At 35.2% G+C, this 26,605-nt stretch overlaps 4 protein-coding genes across 6 annotated transcripts; all 4 read right to left on the bottom strand.

Moving 5' to 3' along the window:
* Positions 1-7,513: 7,513 nt before the first annotated feature.
* On the bottom strand, positions 7,514-9,008 carry LOC120320357 (olfactory receptor 14A16-like). Its single transcript, XM_039369982.1, has one exon. The coding sequence runs from the start codon at positions 8,944-8,946 to the stop codon at positions 7,987-7,989; it is 960 nt and encodes a 319-aa protein (XP_039225916.1). The 5' UTR covers positions 8,947-9,008; the 3' UTR covers positions 7,514-7,986.
* A 3,494-nt stretch (positions 9,009-12,502) lies between these two features.
* LOC120320355 (olfactory receptor 14A16-like) lies at positions 12,503-13,789 on the bottom strand. Its single transcript, XM_039369980.1, has one exon. The coding sequence runs from the start codon at positions 13,755-13,757 to the stop codon at positions 12,834-12,836; it is 924 nt and encodes a 307-aa protein (XP_039225914.1). The 5' UTR covers positions 13,758-13,789; the 3' UTR covers positions 12,503-12,833.
* A 1,630-nt stretch (positions 13,790-15,419) lies between these two features.
* LOC120320363 (olfactory receptor 14A16-like) lies at positions 15,420-21,087 on the bottom strand. Of its 2 annotated transcripts, none has more exons than XM_039369988.1 (2): positions 20,672-21,087; positions 15,420-17,553 (listed from the first exon to the last, which is right to left on the bottom strand). In XM_039369988.1, exon 2 carries the CDS (start codon positions 17,536-17,538, stop codon positions 16,579-16,581), a length of 960 nt encoding a protein of 319 aa, XP_039225922.1. In that variant the 5' UTR covers positions 17,539-17,553; positions 20,672-21,087; the 3' UTR covers positions 15,420-16,578. The 2 variants fall into 2 exon arrangements, with proteins under 2 accessions (XP_039225922.1, XP_039225923.1); XM_039369989.1 differs by lacking the exon at positions 20,672-21,087 and adding an exon at positions 19,724-19,902.
* A 1,491-nt stretch (positions 21,088-22,578) lies between these two features.
* LOC120320364 (olfactory receptor 14C36-like) lies at positions 22,579-26,398 on the bottom strand. Of its 2 annotated transcripts, none has more exons than XM_039369992.1 (3): positions 26,328-26,398; positions 24,845-24,890; positions 22,579-24,242 (listed from the first exon to the last, which is right to left on the bottom strand). In XM_039369992.1, exon 3 carries the CDS (start codon positions 24,212-24,214, stop codon positions 23,273-23,275), a length of 942 nt encoding a protein of 313 aa, XP_039225926.1. In that variant the 5' UTR covers positions 24,215-24,242; positions 24,845-24,890; positions 26,328-26,398; the 3' UTR covers positions 22,579-23,272. The 2 variants fall into 2 exon arrangements, with proteins under 2 accessions (XP_039225926.1, XP_039225925.1); XM_039369991.1 differs by having other exon boundaries at positions 26,176-26,390.
* Between the last annotated feature and the right edge of the window lie 207 nt (positions 26,399-26,605).

The raw sequence follows: 26,605 nt of genomic DNA, 5'->3' as shown, positions 1-26,605 counted from the left end.
GTGGGCAAGAATCCCTCAGAAGAAATGGAGTAGCCTTCATAGTCAATAAAAGAATAGGAAAAGCAATACTGGGATACAATCCTCAAAATGACAGAATGATCTCAATTCGAATCCAAGGCAAACCATTCAATATCAAAGTAGTCCAAATCTATGCCCAACCACTGGTGCTGAAGAGGATGAAATTGACCAGTTCTATGAAGCCCTATAGCACCTTATAGAATTAACACCAAAAAATGATGTCCTTATCATCATGGGGGATTGGAATGCTAAGGTAGGAAGCCAAAAGATAACCGGAATAACAGGTATGAACTAAATCATATTCCTGATGAATATAAATTAGAGGTGACAAATAGATTTAAGGAACTGGATCTGATAGACAGAGTGCCTGAAGAACTATGGATGGAAGTTTGCAACATTGTACAAGAGGTAGCAACTAAAACCATCCCAAAGAAAAAGAAATACAAGAAAGCAAAATGGCTGTCTGAGGAAGCTTTGCAAATAGCTGAGGAAAGAAGGGAAGCAAAAGGCAAGGGAGAAAGAGAAAGATACACCCAATTGAATGCAGAATTCCAGAGAGTAGCTAGAAGAGATAAGAATGCCTTCTTAAATGAACAGTGCAAAAAAATAGAAGAAAACAACAGAATAGAGAGGACCAGAGATCTCTTCAAGAAAATTGGAGATATGAAGGGAATGCTTCATGCAAAGATGAGCATGATAAAGGACCAAAATGGCAGAGACCTAACAGAGGCAGAAGATATTAAGAAGAGATGGCAAAACTACACAGAAAAACTATACAAGAATGAGCTTAACATCCCAGATAATCACAATGAGATGGTCACTGACCTCGAACCAGACATCCTAGAATGTGAAGTGAACAAAGCTAGTGTTGTTTTAGCTGAGCTATTCAAAATCTTAAAAGATGATGCACTAAAAGTGCTACACTCAATTTGCCAGCAAATTTGGAAAACTCAACAGTGGCCACAGGATTGGAAAAGGTCAGTTTACATTCCAATTCCAAAGAAAGGCAATGCCAAAGAATGTTCAAACTATCGCACCATTGCACTCATTTCACATACTAGTAAAGTTATGTTTAAAATCCTACAAACTAGACTTCAGCAGTATGTGAAACGAGAACTTCCAGAAGTACAGGCAGGATTTCGAAGAGGCAGCGGAACTAGAGATCAAATTGCCAACATACGCTGGATCATGGAGAAAGCTAGGGAGTTCCAGAAAAACATCTACTTCTGCTTCATTGACTATGCTAAAGCCTTTGATTGTGTGGATCACAACAAATTGTGGCAAGTTCTTAAAGAGATGGGAGTACCAGACCTTCTCATTTGTCTCTTGAGAAACCTATATGCAGGTCAAGAAGCAACTTATATGCAGAACACATCATGAGAAAGGCAGGGCTAGATGAATCAAAAGAAATATCAACAACCTAAGATATGCAGATGATACCACTCTAATGGCAGAAAATGAAGAGGAACCAAAGAGCCTCTTGATGCGGGTGAAGAAGGAGAGTGCAAAAGTTGGCTTGAAACTCAACATTAAGAAAACCCAAATCATGGCATCCAGCCCTCTCAATTCCTGGCAAATAGATGGGGAAGAAATGAAGGTAGTGACAGATTTTATTTTTCTGGGCTCAAAGATCACCTCAGATGGGGACTGCTGCCAAGAAATTAAAAGACGCTTGCTCCTGGGGAGGAAAGCTATGGCAAATCTAGACAGCATTCTAAAAAGCAGAGACATCACCCTGCGAACAAAAGTGCGTATAGTCCAGGCCATGGTTTTCCCAGTTGCAATGTATGGCTGTGAAAGTTGGACCATAAGAAAGGCTGAGCGCAAAAGAATTGAGGCCTTTGAACTATGGTGCTGGAGAAGACTTCTGCGAGTCCCTTGGACTGCAAGGTGTTCAAATCGGTCAGTCCTAGAAGAGATCAACCCCGACTGCTCTTTAGAAGGCCAGATCCTGAAGTTGAAACTCTAGTACTTTGGCCACCTAATGAGAAGAAAGGACTCACTGGAGAAGAGCCTAATGCTGGGAAAGACTGAGGGCAATAAAAGAAGGGGACGACAGAGAATGAGATGGCTGGATGGAGTCACTGAAGCAGTAGGTGTGAATTTAAATGGACTCCAGAAGATGGTAGAGGACAGGAAGACATGGAGGAACGTTGTCCATGGGGTCGCGATGGGTCGGACACGACTTCGCAATTAACAACAACAAAAAGGTTAAGTACGATGTTTATTCTTCTCTCTTTTTTTCTTTTTTCTTTTTTTCTTTTTTCTTTTCTTTTCTTATTATTGTTAACTTTCTTAATAATAACCCTGTACTCTGCTCTGGGAAGTGAGGGGGGGAAGGTTGAGGGTGGGTCGGTGGGTGAGTGGGTGGGTAATGATAATATAGTCATGGTAAACGCTTGGGCATTTCCCCTATGCTGTGTTCATGTGTGTGAGAGGGATGAGAGGGGAGGAAGGAGTAGGGAAGAAGTAGGATGGTTAGAGGAGAAGGGGAAAGGAAGAGAGCAGGAGGGGAGGAGAGAAAGAGGAGGGATGTAGGGAAGGTTAGAGAGGGTGGACGCAGCCTGGGGGGAATGGGCAGGAGGTACCAATGGTTAGGAATTTAATTGTATTTTGTATGAATAAATGGAAAATAAAAGCTTTTTAATAAATAAAATAAAATAAATGATATAGATGAGGGAATTGAAGAGGAACTCATCAAATTTGTAAATGACATCAAACTAGCTAACACCCCAGAAGACAAACACAGAATACAAAAAGTTCTTGATAAATTTGAACAATGGGTCCTGTCCAACAAAATGAGTTTCAGTGTAGAGAAAAGCAGAGTTTTACATTTAGGCAGGAAAACTCAAAGTACAGACTGGGTGAAACCTGGCTTAAAAACAGTAATGGTGAGAGGGACCTTGGAATCCTAGTGGACAATCGCTTGACTATGAGCCAGCAGTGTGCAGCAGCTGCCAAAAAAGCTAATACAATCATGGGTTCTATAAACAGAAGCATTGAATCAAGATCACACGAAATATTAGTACTGCTTTATAAAACCCTAGTAAGACCACACCTGGAATATTGCAGCCAATTTTGGTCACCATATCACAAAAAAGATGTTGAGAGTTGGGAAAAAATTCAGAGAAGAGCAACTAAGATGATCAAAGGCCTGGAGTTTAAAACATATGAAGAACAGCTGCAGGACTTGGTCTGGCTACTCTAAAGAAAAGAAGAAATAGGGGAGACATGATAGCAGTATTCCAGTACTTGAGGGCTGCCACAAAGAAGAATGGGTATGTTATTCACCAAAATACCAGAGGGCAGAACAAGAAACAATGGTTGGAAACTGAACAAAGAGAAAAGCAACTTAGAATTAACAAGAAACTTCCTAACAGTGAGAACAATTAACCAGTGGAACAACTTGTCTCCAGAAATCGTGGGTGCTCCATCATTGGAGGTTTTTAAGAACAGTCACTTGTCTGAGAAGATATAGGGGGGCTGGATTAGAAGACCTCCAAGGTCCCTTCCAACTCTTTTTATTTTAACAAGTGTATAATTATACATTTTCACTCTTTTTAAAATTTATTTAAAGACTCAGCAGAAATAATGAAATAAATAAGTAAAATGATAAAATATATAAATCTCATTTCTCTATTCACTCCAGATGGACTTTATTCTACAACTTTGGCTCCTTTGTTTAGACTACTTATGTGGCTTATATGGCCTCATCTCTTTTTCTAGATGTGATGCTCATGTCCTTTTCTTTATCTTTTTTGTAGGATATGATATCCTCCTTCTTACAGTCATGGCTATGATTGCTGTATTACCATTCGCAATCCCTTTTTAAAATATGAACGAATGATTAATAGCAGATGTGGAAATATTTAGATTTTTGGTTACCACTATAGAATATTACATACTAATGCCACTTTAGCAACTCCTTGCTGCTCCAATATTGTCAATCAATTCTTCTTAGAGATCCAAGTTACTTAAGCTCACTTGCTCTAATTTATTCCTAGCTGAAATTGGAGCTCTATTTTTTTAGTGTTCCAATTTATTGTTACCCACATAGAGATTTTCTTCCATTCCTGACAATCCCTTCTTTTCAAGGAAGGAAAAAAGCATAGTCCATTTGCCCATTTCATGTTGTTGTTTTCTCTGAATTTTTAATTATTGTGTGTTTTGCTTGCACTTGATCTCCATCTCTGCAATATATATAGTCTTCCTGTCTTCATATTCTCCCTCAGTAAGGTGCACATTTTTCAGAGAAAACAATTGAGGGTCCCCATTTCCCCTCAGTAATCTGACCTGAAACCTGACTGAAAGGGGTCCAAATAATCCAAAAATATTTGAGCTGCAAGACAACCACTTTTTCCACTGTCTTCCCTAGAAAGGAAAAGTGGGAAATTGAATAAAAATTGTTCAGACAGGTTGAGTCAAATGATCATTTCCTGAGGAGGGGATGGACTAAGTCCTCCTTAAATGGTATCAGAAATGCCCTCTTTTGCAGCACTATGTTAATCACCACCTTGACCCACTTGTCCAGGAGGGATAAGTATCTAATAAGTAAGTAGCTGCCTTGATAGCCCCAAGGACCTTGCTCACTTCCTCAGGTCTAACAGGATTAAACCAGCCTCAGATAATCATGCAAGTCTATTCTCCAACCATCTCCAATGGAACTGTTACACTCTTGGACTCAAACTGAAAACAGACCCTAGTGAAATTATCCATCAAGTTTCAACAAATTTCTTTGCACACCCCTGTAATCCATTGGGAGTTTTGGGAGTGATGGGCCAGGCGACATTTAATATGTGCAATCCTGTCCATGGCCGCAGTTGCTTCATGATTCTAGATTGTGACCAAAGCCTCCCCAAGGCTGCATAGGATAATTCCCAGGATATCCCCAGCTCTTTCTGGAACTGAAGCAGGTCCATTAGTTGCTGAGACTGGGCCATTCAAATAAGTTCTGCCTGCCGGCAGAGAGGGGCAGCACTGGAAAATTTCACAGCCACGTGGGCATGATATGACCATGGGTTCCCCAAGGTCTGATCCCCAAATCCCTCATCAGTTCATGTTGCTACTGTTTCAACAATAAAATCATATCTGGAATGTGACTATTGTCCTATATCAAATCTTAGATAACCTATGATAGGTCCATGGTTGTCATAGTGGCTATGAATTCCCAGGCCATCTAAGATGATGTCCTTAAGACTGGGGAAGTCTACCTCCTGCCCTGAATGGCCTCCAACAGATCATGCAAGGTGGTTGCTATGCAATACAGAGGCTGGTAGAGCAGCAACACTCCCAACTAATCCTGTGAGATCAGCTTTAGGAATAGGATCTCACACCCAAAAACCTGTGAAGCATGAAGACCAAAAGAGATTCCCAGATAAAAATATCCATTCCAGCTCTCCTGCCCTGTGCCAGATCCTAAGTCTGCTGGACACATATCTGAGAGAAGAATTTTTCCCCTCTGGCCTGAGCCAGGTCACAGTGATGCAGTTTGTTCTTATCAGATGCAAGAATTCAGGAGCTGGACAGAGTTCAAAAGCACTGCAAGTTTATTCCATGCAAACTATACACAAGAATCTGAATTACTAATGGTCAGTACAAACTGGCACCAACTAAGAGTCAAAGGATTTAAAGGGGAGCTGTACTTAAGTCTATTTCAGTGGCATAGGGATTGATGATGATCACCATCAAGACTTAGGATGCTTGCATTTGACCCTGCCCTTATGCTCAGCCTGGTCATCTCTTACAGTTCTTTCCCAATGAGGTCAAAAATATGGGGAGCCTAATTGTTGACTGACTTGGTATTCATTAACAGTAGCTAAGGGCCTAGGCATACAACAGTTCGTTGTTCAGGGTCCTGGTGTGAGGTCAGAGGGCTGGGACATGCCACTAGTATTAAATATCTGGGATGTCTTTTCTTCAACAGCCTATCCTTTTGCTCCCATCTTGTCCCATCCCCATCACCACTTAAATCTATTGGCCCACCCCAAATACAAAAAGAAAATCATCTGCTTCCCACCTGGGATAGTGGCTCTGCTCCTCTCCCAGCCATCCCCATTCAACCATCCATCAAAGGGAAATGAGAGAAGAGAACTCTGCAGTACTCAAGTGCTAGCTCTCAGGGTCAGCCAGAGTCTTTGCTCTCTATATCCCCTCATCCATACAATAACCCCTAACTTCTTCATTTAACACGTACAAAAGAAACAAGTTTAATAATGTGTGAATTGTCAAGACCTGGGGAAATCAGGAGATTCAGGCAATTTAAATGAGTATACATTTTTTTTCTTGTAGAGAATCTTGATCGTTTCCTTGGTCAAGGAAAGAGTGGGAGATAATAAAGGCATTCAAGATGGGCTGGACGTAGCTCTCTTGCAGACATGCAGGGACTCATGACTTATGATGCATTTGAGCCTTCCCTCAGGGTCAGCCTGGTCATCTCCTACATCCCAGCTATTAATGATCAAGTATTTGTATTATACTCTTATTATTCTGAAGAAATAGACAGAGTATATTTGCAATTTATAGTAAATAGAGATGAGGGCTAGGGTTTTTAAATGATACAAAAGAAAAAAAAGATTAGGAAATAGATTAATGCACATAATAATAATTCATTGTTAGTAACGTAAAAATAAATTTCAAACCTCTAGAAAGCTTTAATTTGATACATTCTTTGCTGTAACACCATGACATAACTCTATCAGCTTAGAAAGAAATTAAAATTTGATGCTGAAAACAATCTAACATTTTGCAAATCATAAAATTAAATACAAATATCTGAAAACATAGATAGATAGATAGATAGATAGATAGATAGATAGATAGATAGATAGATAGATAGATTTTCCACTATGTTTATATGTCATCATTAGAAATCCATTTCTGATAAAATAAGTATTTTAAAATGGACTATGTGTTGACAAAATTTCCACCTGTGAATTGCAAAAGACTACTTTGCTTGCATCTGCAAATACGCTTATACTGATATATTATGATAATGTAGATTTTTGGGAAGAATTCAATGCAGATAAAGGCTAAAACCACCTAAGGAACTGGAAATCTTTCATTTCCAATTTTTGTAGATAGATAGATAGATAGATAGATAGATAGATAGATAGATAGATAGATAGATAGATAGATAGATAAGCTTTTATTGTCTTTTTTTTTTTACTGCGGGCACAACAGCACACATCAAAAATGAAATTTAGTTGCCTGCTCTTAAAATGAAACACATACATGACACACACCTAAACATACTATATACAACATATAAAATAAAATACCATTGTTTTTAAAAGAGAGGTAAGCCATTTTGTTTTGGAAAAAAGGGGATTAAAAAGCCAGTATAAATTTTTTATTTAAGAAAATGCAATTGCTTATTCATTTTATATTAAATTATATTAAATTCATTTTACTCATTAATCTACACTCAGTATCCAGTAATGACAAAGACAAAACAGAACTTTAGAAGTGTGTGTGTGTGTGTGTGTGTGTGTGTGTGTGTGTGTACATGAAGTCAGGAGCATTATTTGATACATATTTGCAATACATTTGTACTGCATTTGCAACAAAACATAAGTAATATCAATAATAATGGATGGACTTCTTACTCCTTTAGAAGAAAATGTGTATGAAATATAACACTACAGTTAGCATTCGGCTGTATATGTTTATGTTGTATCATAGAGATTTAATCCTAGATATTAGTTTGTGACAATTATAATCTTAAAGTAGATTAACACTTCTTAATTATAAACTGCTCAGTGTTGTATAAGAATGTTTTAAGCAAACAAACAAACAAACAAACAAGACAACATTAATGTATAGTAATTTTATCAATTTAACAAGGAGGAAGCCTAACCTATAGAATAAATTTCCTTTAATTTATCAGTTGGTATTCATAGGACAAGATGGTCTTGTATATGTATAATTCATCAATATGCCACAAAAAAGCCAAACATGTTAAAGCATTTATTAAGGCACACAAAAATAAGAAATTTTGGATAAGGTGTTAGAAGAAATATTGAGGATTAGCTTCCAGAATGCCACTTTGAGTTCCTTGTTTCTCATGCTGTAGATCAATGGATTCATGATTGGTGGCACCACACAGTAAAATGTTGAAATTAGGATGTCTGATGCTGATGGAGAGCTGGATGTGGGTCTCAGGTATGCGAAGGAACCACTTATCAAAAATAAGCAAATGACTATGAGATGAGGTAAACAGGTAGAGAAGGCTTTTTCTTTCCCCTGGGTGGATGGGATTCTCAACACTGCTCTGAAGATCATAACATAAGATAAAGCAATTAGAGCAAAATAGAGAAAAGCTAAAAGACAACCAAAAAGGACTGCCCATTCTTCTGCAACAGGAAAGTCAGAGCAAGAGATCTTAAGCAACTGAGGAATTTCACAGAAGAACTGATTGATGATTCTGGAACAGAACTTCACCATAAACAAGTTTCCTGTATAAAGTATTGCATAGAAAAAGCCAACCATCCATGCACTGGTTGCCATTTGGATGCAAGCTTTTTTGCTTAGTACAGTCTCATAATGCAGTGGCTTGCAGATGGCGACATAACGATCATAGGCCATGACACCCAGGAGAAAGAAATGAGACATCATGAAGAAAACAAGGAAGAAAACTTGGCAGAGACATCCAGAGTAAGAAATGGCTTCTGTGTTCACCAAGGAATTCATCATGGACTTGGGAACTGTGACAGAGATGGAGCCAAGATCTTGTAAAGATAAATTGGCTATAAAAAAATACATAGGTGAATGGAGCTGATGGCTATAAACAATGACAATGATGATGATGAGATTTTCAGTGAGGGCTATCAAATAAATTGTTAAAAAAACAATGATGTGAACTATCCGTAGCTGCTCGGTGTCAGGGAATCCATGCAGAAGGAATTCATTGACTCTAGATTTATTTTCCATTCTGTTGTTTAGACTTCAGAACTAGGATGTCAAATTTAAGATCCTTTTCTCATGTACCTGTGGCAGTATTCAAAATGGAATGAAATACTCTTCAAAGAATTTCTTCTAATAGAAGAGTGCTGGATAAGTAAGACATTTAGCAGTGGGATGTTTGTAATTATCCTCAGAAGGATGATTTCTCAAGAGTCTAGTTCACTTTAGCAGTGTTTAAGTAAATATAGATGTTGGAAAAGATAAAGTTGTATTCATGCTGCCTTTTGTCTATATATTCTATTCTCTTTTTATAAAAAGATTCATTAGTAATAAATGAATTGAAATAAAATAATAAACAATATCAAAGAAAATCTTTAAAAATGAGAATTACCATTCTGAAGCTATGTGTATATGTATGTAGCTAGGTAGGTAGATAGATATCTGAATGTGAATGCTTACTGTATGTATGCATAAATATTTCCCTGTTTACTTTAGCAGCTCTAAATTCATGTTAGTGTTTAAAAATATGATTAGAGTTTTGTTTATACTACTTAAAATCTATACAGCAAGTTATATACTGGTTTCTCAGACTGCTTTGATTGGAACACAGACAATTTCTACGTTCATTTCAATTTCAAAAGTAAATTATTTTTTGTTTGGTTTTGTTTTCTTGATTAAATATATCAACATTGCATGTAGTAGAGCCTGTGCAAATAGCTCAGATATAAAAGTGAAAAGAAGAAGAAGAAGAAGAAGAAGAAGAAGAAGAAGAAGAAGAAGAAGAAGAAGAAGAAGAAGAAGAAGAAGAAGAAGAAGAAGAAGAAGAAGAAGAAGAAGAAGAAGAAGAAGAAGAAGAAGAAGAAGAAGAATTTGGCAGTGGCAGTCCCATTTTACACTTTTTGAAGGAAACTATTTTCGTATATAATGTTGTCCCCAGACCTCAAACCAGGGATACTCAAAGGGAATTCTAAAAGATCAAGATAATACTTCCATGGGCAAATCCTCTACTTTTTTTTTTGTCCCTGCCCTGAATTTCTATTCCAAAACAGTAGTACACTGCCTTTCTAGCACATTGTAGAGAAAATTTTGGACCTTGCGGCATAAGGCTTTCCTCTTGGGTGGCTTCCTGCTGACAGCCGAGCAGGGCTTGCTGAGGATTGAGCCATGTTTGCTTCTACCATGATCAGCAGGGCCTTGTCACAGGAGGTACTGAGGTCTAGCCCCATGAAGCCCAACTTCTTCTTGCCTAAGCTGTTTGGATACATGCCCCTGTTGCGCAACTTCTGCATCATCCTGCAGCTGTGGCGGCGGCCAATTGCGAGCTCAGAGCAGGTGCAAGCAGGGCAGCCATGCAGGGCAGAGGCATTGCCTGGGGCTGGAATGGGGCAGTAGCATGGCAGCGGCAGAGCCGGGCAGGACTGTGGTGGTTGCAGTGATGGCTGGGTCACTTTGACCAAAGCAGCAGTGGCAGTGGCCACAGTGACGGCAGTGGCACAGAGGCTGATTGTGGGCTCAGAGCAGGTGTGATTGGGGCAACTTCACAGGGCAGAGGCATTGCCTGGGGCCAGAGCGGGGCAGCGGCATGGCAGCAGCAGAGCTGGGCAGGCCTGCGGTGGTGGTGGTGATGGCTGATCACTTTGGCCAAAGCAGCAGTGGTGGTGGTGGCAGCAGCGCAGAGGTGGCAAGGAGCGACACCCACAGTGTGCCTGGCCTCCCCTCCACCTGCTTTGAGCAGCTCCTCCCAGGTCCCTCGCACCCACCATTATCCTTTCCCATGCTGCTCACTGAAGGTGTGTGTGGGGGTGATGCATGATTGGAGGAGGTGCACCCCTGAGGCTGCAGGTGACCTGGCCTGGCATGGGAAGGGCACACACCCCACACTCCCACCACCATGCAATGTAAGATTGCTGCACCTGCCCAGATGCACTCACCTCCCCCAAGTGTTTTTTTTTTTTACTAACCTGCCTTTCAGCTGCATTCAGTTTCTCCATTCTCTTCTCAGTCTCTGCTGCATGTTTGAGATCTCATGGGAATTTAGAAAGTCTGATGCTTGGGGGTGGTAGGGGTGGATGCAGCAACCTTACCCTGCATAGGTATTGATGCAGATTGCTCATGGATGGGACTGAAGGCCTAGCACTGGGGCGATGGTGCATGTGCCCACAGAGAGGGCTCTGTGTGCCACCTATGGCACGCGTGCCATAGGTTCACCACCATGGCACTAGATTATTCCTTATGGGAAAAAATTGCTTGGTACTCATCTTCTTTTGGTACTTATCATGCCTTCTGGAACCAATTAATGATGAGTACCCAGGTATTTATAGGAGATGACCAGGCTGAGTCTGAGGGAGGGGTCAAACGTGATATCAGTCCAGCCTACCTTGAATTCCTTGAAGTCTTATCTACCACCAATTTGCTTGGGCCATTAGTGGTTCAGATTTTTGTAGAAAGTCTAAGCTCACAATAAATTTTTATTATCGTTTGAACTGCTGATTTCCCTGGTATTTGACAGTGCCATTGTATTTAATACTAAAGGTATACTACTGAGATTTTTTTAATATGAAGATGAGCTACAGAAAATGTCAAATCAATTTTTACTCTGAGATACAGACATTTTATACTTGAATGAAAATAGTTAGCATCTCATACTAACAATTTTATTAAGGAGGCAGTAGGAAAGCCTATAATTATTAAAATGCAAATTTCTAACAAGAAATTCCAAATAATCCTCCAGGTAATATCCATTAGATTTTGGCTTATTTTATAAAACATAAGAATTTATTAAAATGGTCAGTATATAATGAGATGTATCTCCATTATGTGATGAAAATATTTTGTTTAACTTGTTAACTGTGCTGTTATAGTTTTTTATGCTTGTATGAAGTACCATCACATTATACCAAGGGAGGGGAGGAAGCATTGCAAAATCATTTTTTTATATTTTTGAAGGGAACTACCTACATGCATCATGTTATCACTAGAAATCAAACTAGAGATACTCAGTGGGAGACTCTGAAATGTCAAGATATTGTTTTCAACACAAAAAATTGAGTTCTTAGTAAATGAGCAAATCGTCTACCTTTACATTTTGATTCCTTATCTTGTCACTGAAGATATAAAATTAATACTTTTTAAATAAGGTTTAATTTACTTACTGTAATGTATTTAGATGATGTATATTTTTATAGTCACGCTCTATGGAAAATTCTCAAAACATTTTTTTCATATTATTATATGATACAAATTAGGATGTTTGTTTTTAAAGAAAAAGTTCTATAATAAACAGCATGAATACAAATCTTTGACTGAACAAATATTTTCTTGGACACTTTCCATTCACCAGCACTGTTTCATAAATACGATCAAGTCTGTTCTGTTTTAAATTCACAAACTAGGTTTCTTAAGTAATTTCAGAGGTGATTATATATACATGAAAGCAACTTTGGTTCTTACTTTTTTAATATAATCTTATATATTTTTATTTAATATTATCTTTTGATATTATTATCTAGATATACATATTTAATTAATGGAAATGACAGTAAAATGCATCTGTTATATAAAAAAGCAATTAAGGAAGCCAGAATAAAAATTCATATTTAAATAAATCCATATAGAGACAGGAACATTACCATTCTATATATTTATATTATTTCTGCAATAAAATACAAGTAATATAAATCATAATGAATGGATACATTTCTCCTTTAAAGGAACAGGAATATGTAATTTAACATGTTAGCATTCTATACTTGTATTTTTTATGTTGTTTCACAAAGATTTAATGCTAGTTGCTGGTCTGAAAAAAATAATATTTTTTTACCTAAATTAAGATTTATTGGTTGTAAGCTGCCCAGTGCTGTATTCAAGAATTAATTTAAAGCATTTATTGAATACACAAAATTGAGAAAATTTTGTTAGGTATTGGAAGAAAACTTGAAGATCAGCTTTGAGAATGCCATTTTGAGTTCCTTGTTCCTCATACTATAGATCAATGGATTCAAGACTGGTGGCACCACACAGTAAAATGTTGAAATCAGGATGTCTGATGGGAAGCTGGATATGGGTTTCAGGTATGCAAAGGTACCACTTACCAAAAACAGACAAATAACTAGGAGATGAGGTAAAGAAGTAGAGAAGGCCTTTTGCTTCCCTTGTGTGGATGGGATTTGCAAAACTGCTTTAAAAATCCTCACATATGAAAAAACAATCAGAACAAAAAGAATGAATGCTAAACAAGAACCCAAGATGAGTACCCACTCTTCTGCAACATAAGAGGCAGAGCAAGAGATCTTGAGCAGCTGAGGAATTTCACAGAAGAATTGATTGATGATTCTAGAGCAGAACTTCATTGTAAACAAATTTCCTGTATGGAGCATTGAATAAGACAGCCCACCGATCCAAACACTGGTTGCCATTTGGATGCTGGCTTTTTTACTCATTATAGTCTCATAATGCAGTGGGCTGCAGATGGCTACATAACGATCATAGGCCATTACACAGAGGAGAAAGAAGTGAGACATCATGAAGAAAACAAGGAAAAAAATCTGGCAAAGACATCCAGAGTAAGAAATGGCTTCTGTGTTCATCAAGGAATTCACCATGGACTTGGGAACTGTGACAGAGATGGAGCCAAGATCTTGCAAGGATAGATTGACTAGAAAAAAATACATGGGTGAATGGAGCTGATGACTATAGACAATAACAGTGATGATGATGAGATTTTCAATGAGGGCTACTAAATAAATTATTAAAAAGACAACAGTGTGGACCATCCATAGCTCCTCTGTATCAGGGAATCCATGCAAAAGGAATTCGCTGACTCCAGATTCATTTTCCATTTGTTTCTTTAGACTTCAGAGCTTCTAATAGATCAACCCTCAGACCCTTTTCTCATGTATCTGTGGCCGTATCCATTGCTTTTAAAACAATTTATTTTGATGTTAGAGTGCTAGGTAAAAAGAAAGTTTTATCTATGGGATGCTTGTAATTATCCTCGGAGGAGGAATTTCTCAGGAGCCTAGTATACTTTTGAAGTCATGTGGGTGTTGGAAAATGTGGTTAGAGCTTTGTTCACAATGCTTTTAATCCATCCAGAGGTCAGCAATTAATTTTCCAAAGGGCAAAATGAAATGTGGGACTGTTATGGAAAGCTGCCACCACTCCCCCCTCTGCTGCTCTGTTATCCCTTGCTGTACCACTTCTTTCACCACTGCCCTGCTGCCACCACTCAACCCCTTACTCCTCTTCACTGCTCCCCCGCCCCTGCCTATGCCACCATGGAACAGACAGGGACAGACAAAGGGCCTAATGTGGACCATAAAATGCATAGATGTGCTTTAATCTGTAGAGCAAATATTGTATTCATCTTCCAGACTGCTTTGATTGTAGCACAAAAAAAAAAAAAAAAATCTGGGCTGACTTCAGTTTCAAAACTAAAATATCACTGATAAATACATAATTGATTTTTGTTTTGTCTTACTTTTCTCCCTTTGGTTAAGTACTTCAGAGTTGCATGTAAAAAGCTGTAGTATAGACTGTGCAAATAGCTTGGATGTAAAAAGAACATCCAATCTTGTAGCTCTGTCCCAAAGCTACTTTTTCAGGAGGCAACTGGACTTTCTTGGTTCTTTTTTTAAAAGATATTTCTCTTCTCATCCAAGAATCTTCTTCAGCTCTGACTGGATGGTGGGAATGGAAGGATTTATATGCCTTGCAGACAACTGGTCATTTGATTTCTTTTAGAGAGTCATTGAGGCCATTTGGAGTTTTTCTCACTCAGGTGACCCACTCAGGGTCACCTGAGTGGTGCAAATGGGTGTGGAGCCTTCTTGGATGCAAGATGTTTTCTACCCTGAGTCCCTTCACAGGCACAGGCAGTTGAGGTTGAGTCTGTGTTGTCTGCATTTCAAACTGAAGTGCAAATGGTTGCTGTAGTCTGCAATGTTTTCTGGAAATCTGTTCATGCTCTCTCATCATTCCAGCTGTCTGCAAGGAATATAAATCTTTCCATTCCCCACCATCCAGTCAGAGCTGAAGATGCTTCTTGGAAGTGAAATGTCTTCAAAGAAAAACAAGAAAGTCCAGTTGCCTCCTGAAAAAGCACCTTTGGGACAACCATGACCTGGATGGCTGAGATTCTCCATAGACAGCCAATCGTGGCATATCTTTAAAAAACCTAAGAACTTATTAAGAATGGCTAGCACATAGTTAAAAGTACAATAATTACTTAATTAAATTTATTTTGTTTATTTTATAATCATTTTATTTGTACTTTTGTTTATTCTTGGATAAAATACCACCATGTTATACTAATGCTATAGAGAAGGAGGGGGGGAGGAGGAGGAGGAGGAGGAGGGGGGGAGGAGGAGGAGGAGGAGGAGGAGGAGCCAAGATCCTGCAAGGATAGATTGACTAGAAAAAAATACATGGGTGAATGGAACTGATGGCTCCAATGACAGTGATGATGATGAGATTTTCAATGAGGGCTACTAAATAAATTATTAAAAAAACAATGATGTGGACTATCCGTAGCTCTTCGGTATCAGGGAATCCATGCAAAAGGAATTCATTGACTCTAGATTTATTTTTCATTTGTTTCTTTAGACTTCAGAGCTTCTAATAGGAGATCAACCCCCAGACTCTTTTCTCATGTATCTGTGGCAGTATCCATTGCTTTTCAAACAATTTATTTTTCATTCAACTTTTTCGATTTCAGAGCTTGCAATAGGAGGTCAAATCTCAGATATTTTTCTTATGTACCAGTGGCAGTATTCAAGATGAAGTGAAATGCTCTTCAATTTTTTTTAATGTGGGAATGCTAGATAAAAACAAAGGATTATCTTTCTTTAATTTTGTAATATTTCTCAGGGGACCCATTTCTCAGGAGCTTAGCTTATTTTAGCAGCCTTAAGTCTATGTAGGTGTGAGAAAATGTGGCTAGAAATTTGTTCATATTTCCTTTAATCTATGGAACAAACAATGCTTTGATTGTTGTGTAAGATAATTTCTTTGCTGACTTCACTTTCAAAACTAAATCTCTGTAACAAATGCATATATTTTTCTTTGTTTATTTGGTTTTCCTTGGTTAAATACTTCAGATCTGCATGTAAGGAACTATAGTAGAGACCGTGCAAATAGCTCAGTATAAACAAGAGTTTTTAAAAAGAAATAGCAAATAATATTCCAGGAAATCTTAACTTATCTTTAAAAAACTAAACACTTATTGGTGAGGGTTAATAAATAGTTACCTGTACTTCCACTACATAATCAAATGCATTTTCTTTATTATCTTTATCATTTATCATTGTAACTAAATTTGAATGAAGGACTACCTCAATATACCATGGGTGTAACTAAGAAAGAAGAGGAGGAGAATAAATTATATTAAATAGTTTTGAGAAGTCAAAAGTTAGAACATTTCAACTTTTCATTTCCAAAATACAGGGAACAAATACATATATTAGAATATTATTTGTTTTTAATTAGTGTGTTTTATTAGGGCATTTGATGTTTTTCCCAGTTCAGAAGACAGATAAAATTTCAAGCTTCAACCTCATATTAGTTTCTGGAACATGCTTTTGCCTAAATTTTGGTAATATTCTATTTAAAATATCTTTAATCTCCCTGAAATATATGAAAGTGATTAAGCCAATGCAAAGCTCATTGTGATACGAAAACATTAAAATAGGTTTCCGTAGAAGAACATGCTGAAAGAAATAATTTGGTGAAGGCAACTTTGAGTTCTTTGTTTCTCATGCTATAGATCACTGGATTCAGCAGAGGTGGGACAAAGGTATATATCATAGTCAGTGCCAAATCCCAACTAGATGGAGTATTAGAAGGTGGTTTTAAGTAGGCAAACCACCCAGTGAATATAAATATAGAAAATACAGTGAGGTGTGGAAGGCAGGTAGCAAAGGCTTTTTGTCTTCCATGAACAAAAGGGATTTTTAGTACTGCTGTAAAGATCAGCACATATGTTATAATGATGAAGACAAAACAAGCTCCTTCTATCATAATATTGATTACCAGAATAGTAAGTTCGGGTTGGTATGAATCAGAGCAAGATAGCTTGAGTAACTGTGGGATTTCACAGTAGAACTGATTAACAACATTGGAGCAAAAAGAGATTGCAAATGTGCCTGTAGTATGCATTGCTCCATTAAAAATTCCCATTAGCCAAACACAAAGCACTATTTGTGCACAAGCTTGCCTATTCATTAATATGCCATAGTGCAGTGGATGGCAAATGGCAACATAACGATCATATGCCATGACTGTGAGGAGAAAGAAATCAGATTCAACAAAGGATATAAAACAGAAAACCTGAACAACACATTCAGAGTAAGAAATGTTTCTAGAGTTCATGAAAGAATTGCCCATGGATTTGGGAATAATAGTAGAAATAGAGCCAAGGTCGAGAATGGCTAAGTTCATCAGGAAGAAATACATGGGGGTGTGAAGGTAATGATCAAAAATAACAGCAGAAATAATCAGGAGATTCCCTAATACAATTGCAAGATACAGTATCAGGAACAGAAGAAAGTGTAGAATCTGTAATTCCCAAACTGCTGAGAATTGAAGGAGCAGAAAATTAGAAGGAGATGACATGTTATCCATTTTATTAAGAGGTATCTAGAAGAAAAGGAAAATTAAATTAGGCACTTCCAAGCTTCCAAAAGGGTTTTCAGAAAGCTCTTTGGACATTTCAAGTCTACAAGTACTGTCTAGTATGTCTTAAAGCAGCCTCTTTTTCTTTTTTTCTTTTTTGCTTCTGTATTATCTGGAAATAACTCATACAAACAGCAATGTCTTTTTTTTTCCTCCCAAGCCTCTCTTAAATCATTTTCAAAGACTGCATAGACCTCCAAATTACAGCCTATTCTTATGTAAAAATATTTATTCTCAATTTCAGACAAGAAAATCAGCACTGGATTTTGGTTAGCCTTTCCATTCTAAGGGAATCAAAATTTCAAGTGAATAGTTTGGAAGGAGATATAGAAACTTACTTATATGAAATACATAAAATAGGTGATTGCAATCTGTCACCAGAAAATATAAATTGCCAAAATAACTCAGCCACCACACACAAACAATTTACAATATTTGGCTAAGAAAATGAATATTGTCTGAAAATTTATTATAAAATTTATTAAATTAAAATTAAGTTAGTTAACAGTTCTTAAAAGACATAAAATTATAATAAAATATATTATAAAATTGGGACTCTAACAAAACATGACCATAGTTTGAAATATTTCCAGCTGACATCAGAAAATCTCTTCATAAAAAATACACTGATATCTTATTTCCATCTGAAATAAATATATGTTAAATGTTCATGTGATAGGATGGGGACATACCAAAATGTTGGTAGTGATTAACACAATTATTTAAAAAAATTAAATAAAAGAAAGAGAAAAAAAGAAAGGAAAAAATCTCTGCTCTTATGAAAAGCTCAGAGTGGCATTTTAAGTAGTATTGATGAATAAAATGATATGAATGAATATGAATATTCATTCTAAATACTACATATATATGTATCATACATATATACATACATATATACTGATAATTTAGACAGAAGTTCAGCATTTTTTTAGGAAAGAGGCTAGAGAAATACTTAAAATTTCTCAATAGGAATACAAACTTCATTTTTTTTCTTATTTTAAATTCTTTATTGGAGAATATTAAAATGGAAGGAAATACTGATATTCAGTCTTTGTCTATGAATGATGCCTTCATTGATATCAATTGTATCTCAAGTAACAAATATACTAATGAAGCTACTTCAGTTCCATGGAGTCCAGAATCCTGTTTTGGCAATGGCAAAACAGAAAATAGTGCAAGGTGACAAAAAACATCCCTCTTCATCTTAACATTATTGACTAATTGCCTTCATCACACAAAGCCCACTATTAATATGAATCAAAGTCATGTAGGCATAAAATATAGGAAGATTTCCAAAAGCAAGAACTATTCTACACTCCTTTTAAATATCTTAAAGGGGGAAATTATCCTGTTTTCCAGCTGAATGCCATACTAATTATATTGGCTGGGTTAATTAATTATAGTAAAGGATTATTAATTTTAAAAATGATAAACATACTAAACATAAATCTAAATTTCTTAATTTATTTTGGCTTGATATACATATCAGACTAAGTCAAATTCACACTATCCATTTTATAGACTAGTCATGTAGGAAGCAGACCTAGCAATTAGTCAAATTGGACCATTTTTATTTTTATTTTTGAAAAATGCTATTTTTAAACTGAGTAGCAATTTAATTCTGTTTAGGAGCTAGAAATCTGTAATTGAAAAAGGATTGTAATAGTAAAAATGTAAACTTTTTATGAACAATGTTATAATTTTCCATTTATCTTCTGCTCTAATCCACAAATGATGAAGTCATAATAAATATATTAATGTTTATTATAGTAAGCTGAGATAAATACCAACCCAAGAACAGTGAATATGAAATATGAAATAGCTAGAATAAAACTAACACACAAAATAAATGCATGCAGATAAATAACTGATGATGTTGTAATCAAAACTCCTATGCAAGAGATAGAAGGCACATAAAGCAGTTGATTACTAGAACAGCACTGAAGAGCACTTTGGGTTTAATCTCCCCAAAGTGCTTTGTGAAAGAACAGAAATATAACTCTTATGTATAAAATCTTTAAAGCAGAGGTGCTTTTTCTAGAATTTTAAATTCATGCAGCAGCATTCCACAGCTGCCATGTGATCATAAAAATGATGCAGTTGGTTTAAAGTATTGTAGAAAGAGACTACATACATCTTCCTGTATACTCCACAGCACATTTTAAAGACTTGGTAAATAAACTCATATTGATGATATGCAGTTTTAGCTCTTCTTTTGAAAGTCATCCAAATTATTCTTGAAAAGAAAACTATGGACAAGAATTTGTGAAATTGTATCAAGTTTTCTAAATGCTTTTTTTCATAGAAAATTCTACAAAATGTTCACAGTAGTCTAGATTTGGATTAATCCAAACCTTTTAAATATCTGGATATTTTCCATAGAATAGAAAAAGTGAGTTCTTACATGCTGCTTCATGTTTTACACATCCTTCCAAAATTTATTGCTATTGTCAGATTAGTAATAGATTTTACAAAAAAAGAGGAAAAAACCCTTTCACATTAATGTTTTTCTTTAAAACTAATAAAATGAAAATATGCTGAAAAAGAGGGAGAAAGAGAGACAAAAGAAGGAAACAAGGAAATAAGGAGTAAATAAAGGTGTTAGACTTCATTCTTGTATACATACCCCACTTTTCACGTATCTTATAACACTTCAAAAAATTCTGAATTTATACTTGAACTGGACTTATCATTTTAAGAACATAAAAAAGATTTTCTGTTTGATATTGTTAAATGGTAAGGACAATAAAAGTGGTATGCATTTCTGAATGCCTGACCTTAATAATTTTAAAATTCATACCATTTGCAATAACTGTGTAATTAGTATATTTTGAAATGTACACAGATTGTATCTTGTCATGAGATACTTTCTTAGAAATTAATTGAATTATGATAAAATATTACAGTCTTTGATTATAGACTATAAGAAAGCCCAGCTCTACTGTTTGCTGTTGTTTAATCTCTTTATGTTGGTGAAATTGACAAATATATTGATATTTCAAATGTTAAAGTTGTCTAAGAAATTGAGAAATGTTTTTTTTTTCTTTTTCTAAAATGTAAACTATATAAAGAAAGAACTTACTTTATCATTTAGCAGTTTGCTTGGAACTAACCATGCATTTTCTCTTCAGGTTTGAAATATATGATTTTATGCATGATGTTTAAATAGGTTTTCTCCTTTCTTTCTTTTTTCTTTTTGTTGCTATTGGATCTCCTGATAGCAAAAGATTGTTCTTATCATCATAAGATAAATATTGTATTTTTTATCACCATAGATTTGTTGTCTGTCATTCAATGAAAATCAAGATTATAAGTATACAGAATATGGCTGGGCCATGGAACTGAGTGAAGTTGGAATTCTAAAAGGATCAAATGTATCTATATCAATAATTTATTTTCTTAAGACAGAATAACTTGATCCAATTAACATGTCCTAACTCAAATGCTCATTAGTCACTTTGGCTAAGCTGCTTTCAAAGAGCAAACTAGCTACTTTTTGTTATTAAGTAAATGATCAGGTAGATAGGAGGAGCATAACAGGAAATACTGGATTCATTAATGGACATACGTACTAACATCCACCAACTCCACAAAAAGCCTTCATTGACAGGCTTGAGTTGTGATTTATCACAGCAAAAGTCATAATCTATAAATATCTAGCTTGGTCAGGCCAAAAAAAATATTTATGCCCACATACATTTTGTAGATAATTTATCCTAGAAAGTCTTAGGCAGAAATTGAGAGAAGTGGGATATTTTTGCTCCATTCTTTGATTCTTTACTTCTGTAAATATCATATTCCAATCAACATTAATAGCTATGTATTGATTTATCATTAATGCCAGGCCCACTAATTAGCCCAGATCAAGAATTACCTTTTCAGGAAGGATGAAACTATTTTAATTGATATTAGTTATAATAACAGGTTTATAGGTATCCCATTGTTGGTTCTTAATGAAGTTTTCTGGAAATATACAATGTGTGACAAATGCATGCAAAAAAAATAATAATGCAGTGTTCATGACAAGAAGCAATCTAATAAAAGAATTCCTGATAATTTATCCTTTTCTAGACATGCAGAATACTTCCATGTTCTCTGTTATCTTTCTCTGTTATCTTTCTTTGGTTGTATTTAAATCTTTAACAAATAATTTTCTTCCAAAGGAGTTAAATGTATGTCTCTACTGTTATTCTAAGATCTACTATAAATATAGCAAAGCAGCAGAAATCTAAAAGGAATGAAAAGTTGAAACCCTCCCCTTTTTCACATTTATACTTTAGAGCAACTTTGGTTTTCTGAAGTTAATTGATACTCTGTTTTCAAGATTAATATTTTAGGTTTGTTTCTTTTTTATATTTTTTTAAAAAACATATCTCTATTTTTGTTGATCTGGGAGCATAAATAAATAAAAAAAGAATGGTGTATTAGATACATATTAACAACTATCTCTTCTGCTATATCTACCAGACTTCACTTGATGTATGTCTTCTAGATCATCACATAGACATCTATATGATCCCTTGCCATTTGGGCACTTGCTTTTATAAAAAAAAAATATCTTGAAAGAGGAAGGAAGGTATAGGGGAATACTAAATTTAGTGGTCAACAGAGCCATTCTCAAATCATAATCATTATTTGTCAAACCCATGATAGTCTTTTGGTCAGAGGGTAATACTTCAGGGACAGGAGCTCTTACTCTTGATTTGATAACACAGGAAGATGATCAAGGCAAGAATGAGAAAGGTGGGGACTGAATTCTGTCAAATTACACTTATTAAACACTGATCAATAAGACCGATGGAACTTTATCATTCAATAATGATGTCACTCTCTGCTGCTTTCAGTAAATCCACTAAAAATGTAACTTGAATATTGTGATAGGCAACTTTAGCTTTGGACAATTGTTGAACAAACATTTCCACATAAAATTCTTTTATGAAGCAATGTGGTCTTCTCCCTTCTAAGAGTAAAATAAATTCATTCCTTCAGTGTGTTTGATTAACTTTTATTAAAAACTATTTTCTACAAGCAAGATCAAGGAAGCAACAGCAACATAGATTTTATTTACCTATCTTTAATGATAATTTAGAGTAAAAACAGAACCTTGGTAATCACATACTCTATAATAGGAATTTTTCATCCTCTGTTACATTAAGTTAATTAAGGCAAAATCTCTTTAAAATATATTATTTCATTTTTCTTTATTATCTTGACTAAGTTTCCTTTCCTCAGTAAATATCCAACTCATATACTTTCAGCTTTTTCAGTCTGTATATATTCTGGCATTGTAATGCCCACCAAAAGTTTCAGTGCACATGAGTAAAATCTGCATTTAAAATTCCAGTTATTCAACATCTGGAAATGTTAAAACAAATTCCTGAATGTGTGCAGTGCCTATGCACAAGTCTTCTGCATTTTTCAAATGACAAAAACTGAGATGACATGCAGGGACATCCATGTTGGGGTAAAAAAAAAGTTAAGATGCCAATTGTGACTATACAAAGTAACATGCATTTTTAATATATATTACAAGCAAGCATCATACCCATCATTTTCACTTTTTTGGCTCCCCCACAAGATACTTTTGATGACATGAACTGTTTTGTTGAGACGGATTATTTTCTTTCTTTCTTTTTTACCATGATAAAAAGAATTATGACACTTTTATGTGATAAAATTGGAATTAATTGGAGCTGAGCTGGGATGAATCCTCCAAATCTAACAGTTTCCGCAAAGCAATTTTGATTTCTTTGTTCCTCACACTATAGATGAATGGATTCAGTATTGGTGGAATAATGGAATAAATCACAGCAAATGCTATATCAAGATTAGAGGAAATTTTAGTGGGAGGCCTTTCGTAGGCCAGAATTAAACTGAAAATAAAAATGGAAACAACTATGAGGTGAGGAAGACAAGTAGAGAATGCTTTTTTAGAAACATGCTTAGAAGGGATTCTAAGAACTGTTACAAGGATTTCTCCGTAACTTTCAATGATGAAAATAAAGCATATTAGCCCAATGCAACAACCTAATATAAGGAATCCAACCTCAATTAGGTATAAATCAGAACAAGACAGTTTCAATAATTGTGGGATTTCACAGAAGAACTGATTGATATAATTGGAACAAAAGCTAAGGCTAAATGTTCCTGAAGTGTGTAATGTTGCATAAAGTATGCCTCCAACCCATGCACTGATTGCCATCTGAATGCAGGCTCTTTTGTGCATAACTATTTCATATTGGAGTGGATTGCAGATGGCCACATAACGATCATATGCCATTACTGTTAGGAGGGCAAGATCTGATCCTGCAAAGAACACATAGAAGAATACTTGAGCAACACATCCAGAATAAGAAATAGACTTATTGTTCAAAAGAGAATTAACCATAGATTTGGGGACTGTAACAGAGATGGAACCAAGATCCAACATAGCCAAATTCATTAGGAAAAAATACATGGGTGAATGCAGATGGTAATCAAAGGTTACTGCAAAAATGATTGAAAGATTCCCAGATATTGCCACCAAGTACAAAACTAGAAACACAAAGAAATGCATGATCTGCAATTCTCGGATCTCTGAGAATGTCAATAGGAGAAATTCAGCTGTGGAGGTGTGATTAAGCATGTTGTCTTGATTCTCAATTGTATGTTTCCTGTTGAAGTAACAGAAAAGAAATTGTTTAATTCAGAGATTGCGATTAAAATTAATCAGGATTAATTTAATAAAAAATATCCCAAATATTCACCTCTATATTTAATGAGAAGCCAATGGGAACATTTTTTGCAATAAATTTAGACCTTGTTGCAAGGTTTTTTTTAACTTATTTAAGGTTTTGATTTATTTAGCCCATTTCTATACTTAAGTATATGCCAATTGTATGGTGTCCCCTTTACAGAAAGTGAGAATATAAAAAAATTATGAGTTTATCTGCTACATTCTAAATGAAGATTTAGGGGGAAAGCTTCCTTCAGGAGAAATGCAAACAGCATTATTGACAAAAGCATAAGCCTTTATATTAGTGCTTCAGGAGAAACTAAAATAGTGAAGGAAAAAAAGAATAGTAGAAGAACAATATCTACAGCTACTACAGATTTACAAAAGAAAGAATAAAAGAAACAGTGAGGTGCTCAACTATTCAAAAATATTATTTCAAATTATTTTCTAGATAATTATGTTACTTGTGCTTATTTGTATAAAATATATGTAAAACCACTTAAATTAGTCTCCCACCATTCCTTGACTCCAATTAGTTACCTGCATCATGCTTGTTGTACATATCCTTTAGCATTTTTTATTAGTCCTTAAAATGGAAACAGAGGCAGTTAGCATTTTAATGATAAATTTAGAACTCTAAATGAGATGACACATTTCATCATACATTCAAACTCAAATGAGAACCTCCCTCATCCCATATTTTCTTAGTCATCCTGAGAGAAGCTAGGAACATTTTATTACTTAAAGAACAATATGGTTCAACTATCTTCTGTAATGTTATCTCTTTGTATATACTAGTAGCATAAAATGATACAGAATAAAATGTGCTTGTTTGTGTGTGTGTGTGTGTGTGTGAACTTTTTCTTTGACATCATGATCAAAGTGTACATTTTGTCAGTCTTCGCTCAAACTAAATACAATGAATGTTGACACTGTCATACTTTTTTAAAAGTACATACCACTTTTAAAGTTTAATATATAGTACAGAACTTGTGAATTATCATCAAGCCACAAGAAATAAAATGGGAAATTAAAATACATGCTCAGACTATAATACTAAGTTACCTGCTGGGTTATTCCACTGAAAACTATACCACGGAAAACTATTTAGGTCCCATAAACAATGATTCAGTTGTCAGAAACAGTGACTATGTTGTCACTGTCCAAATGAAACTGCAACACCTACTTTTTATATAAAAAGTTCTCTCACATGAAATAAAATGCATTCTAACATTTTTACAGAACAATAGAACACTGCTTTTTACATGGTTATAATTTGTCACCTGAAACTACAAGACAACATTTGCATATGAATGCAAAGGAATTCTATGATTGAAAAGGGATAAAATTCATTTATCAACATACTGGTAAATTATCTTGTTAGACAGATAATTGAATGATGAAAAAAAAAGTAATTCTGAGTATCATCAACCTTCCTGACTCCAATAGAAAAGAACAGACTGCATTTTACATGTATTAAGTATTAAACAAGTATTAAACAAAACTGTTTATACTGAACAATAGAAATAATACGGTTTAAAGATAAAAAGATTTGACTTTTTAGAGATTCTGATATGAGTAAAATAGTTCAGTATAAATCGTTACATTGATTATTTTTCTTTTTTATCCATAACAGAGATAAAGATAATAAGGGATGCATTTTACTTTAATAGTTATACTTTTCTTTTGCTTGAGTGTGGATAATGTTAAAGCTATATCTTTCAAAATCATGAAGATACACATCACATATTCACACATTCCTATCTTGTAATATATTTTATAATGATGCTTTTAAAGCAAAAACAGCATTCACTAAGATTTTCAGAATCCTTTGTAAGAAGGATTTTTTTCAATATAGATTTCATTTTTACCTCTAGTTGCTTTTTAATTACTTGTATAAGTTATCTTTGTTACTTTTCTTTGAGAGAGCCAATCTAATGTAGTAGTTAAGCTTGGAAGATCATGAGTTCTGGTCCTATATTAGGCACAAAGCCAGCCGGGTGACATTGGGCCAGTCACTCACCAAAAAGTACTCAGGAGTCAACACTGGCACAAAGACATGGATAGATATATAGACAAATATATATGTACCCCTTTCTTTGATAGCTATTTAAGAAGTTGCATGCATAAAGATAGCAATTTAAACTTTGTTGTCAAGCTCCCTAGAGATCAGCACACAATAATTAAAATAATATATTTCCCCCATGTACAGAAGAATTTGCTGACCTAGGCTAAAGACAAAAAGGAAAAAAAAAGTACAATGATAATTTCTCATTTCTATTATATCAGAAGTATTCAATT

Source organism: Crotalus tigris, unplaced genomic scaffold, assembly GCF_016545835.1.
Source record: "Crotalus tigris isolate CLP2741 ecotype Arizona unplaced genomic scaffold, ASM1654583v1 scf7180000021329.891317, whole genome shotgun sequence".
NCBI lineage: Eukaryota > Metazoa > Chordata > Lepidosauria > Squamata > Viperidae > Crotalus > Crotalus tigris.
The sequence above is the reverse complement of the archived record's forward strand: the minus strand, read 5'-3'. Positions and strand labels throughout refer to the sequence as shown.

Excerpts from the sequence above, each read along its gene's own strand:
- LOC120320355 (XM_039369980.1), bottom strand. The coding sequence starts at position 13,757 with ATGGAAAATGAATCTGGAGTCAGCGAATTCCTTTTGCATGGATTCCCT.
- LOC120320363 (XM_039369988.1), bottom strand. The coding sequence starts at position 17,538 with ATGGATAACATGTCATCTCCTTCTAATTTTCTGCTCCTTCAATTCTCA.
- LOC120320357 (XM_039369982.1), bottom strand. The coding sequence starts at position 8,946 with ATGGAAAATAAATCTAGAGTCAATGAATTCCTTCTGCATGGATTCCCT.
- LOC120320364 (XM_039369992.1), bottom strand. The coding sequence starts at position 24,214 with ATGCTTAATCACACCTCCACAGCTGAATTTCTCCTATTGACATTCTCA.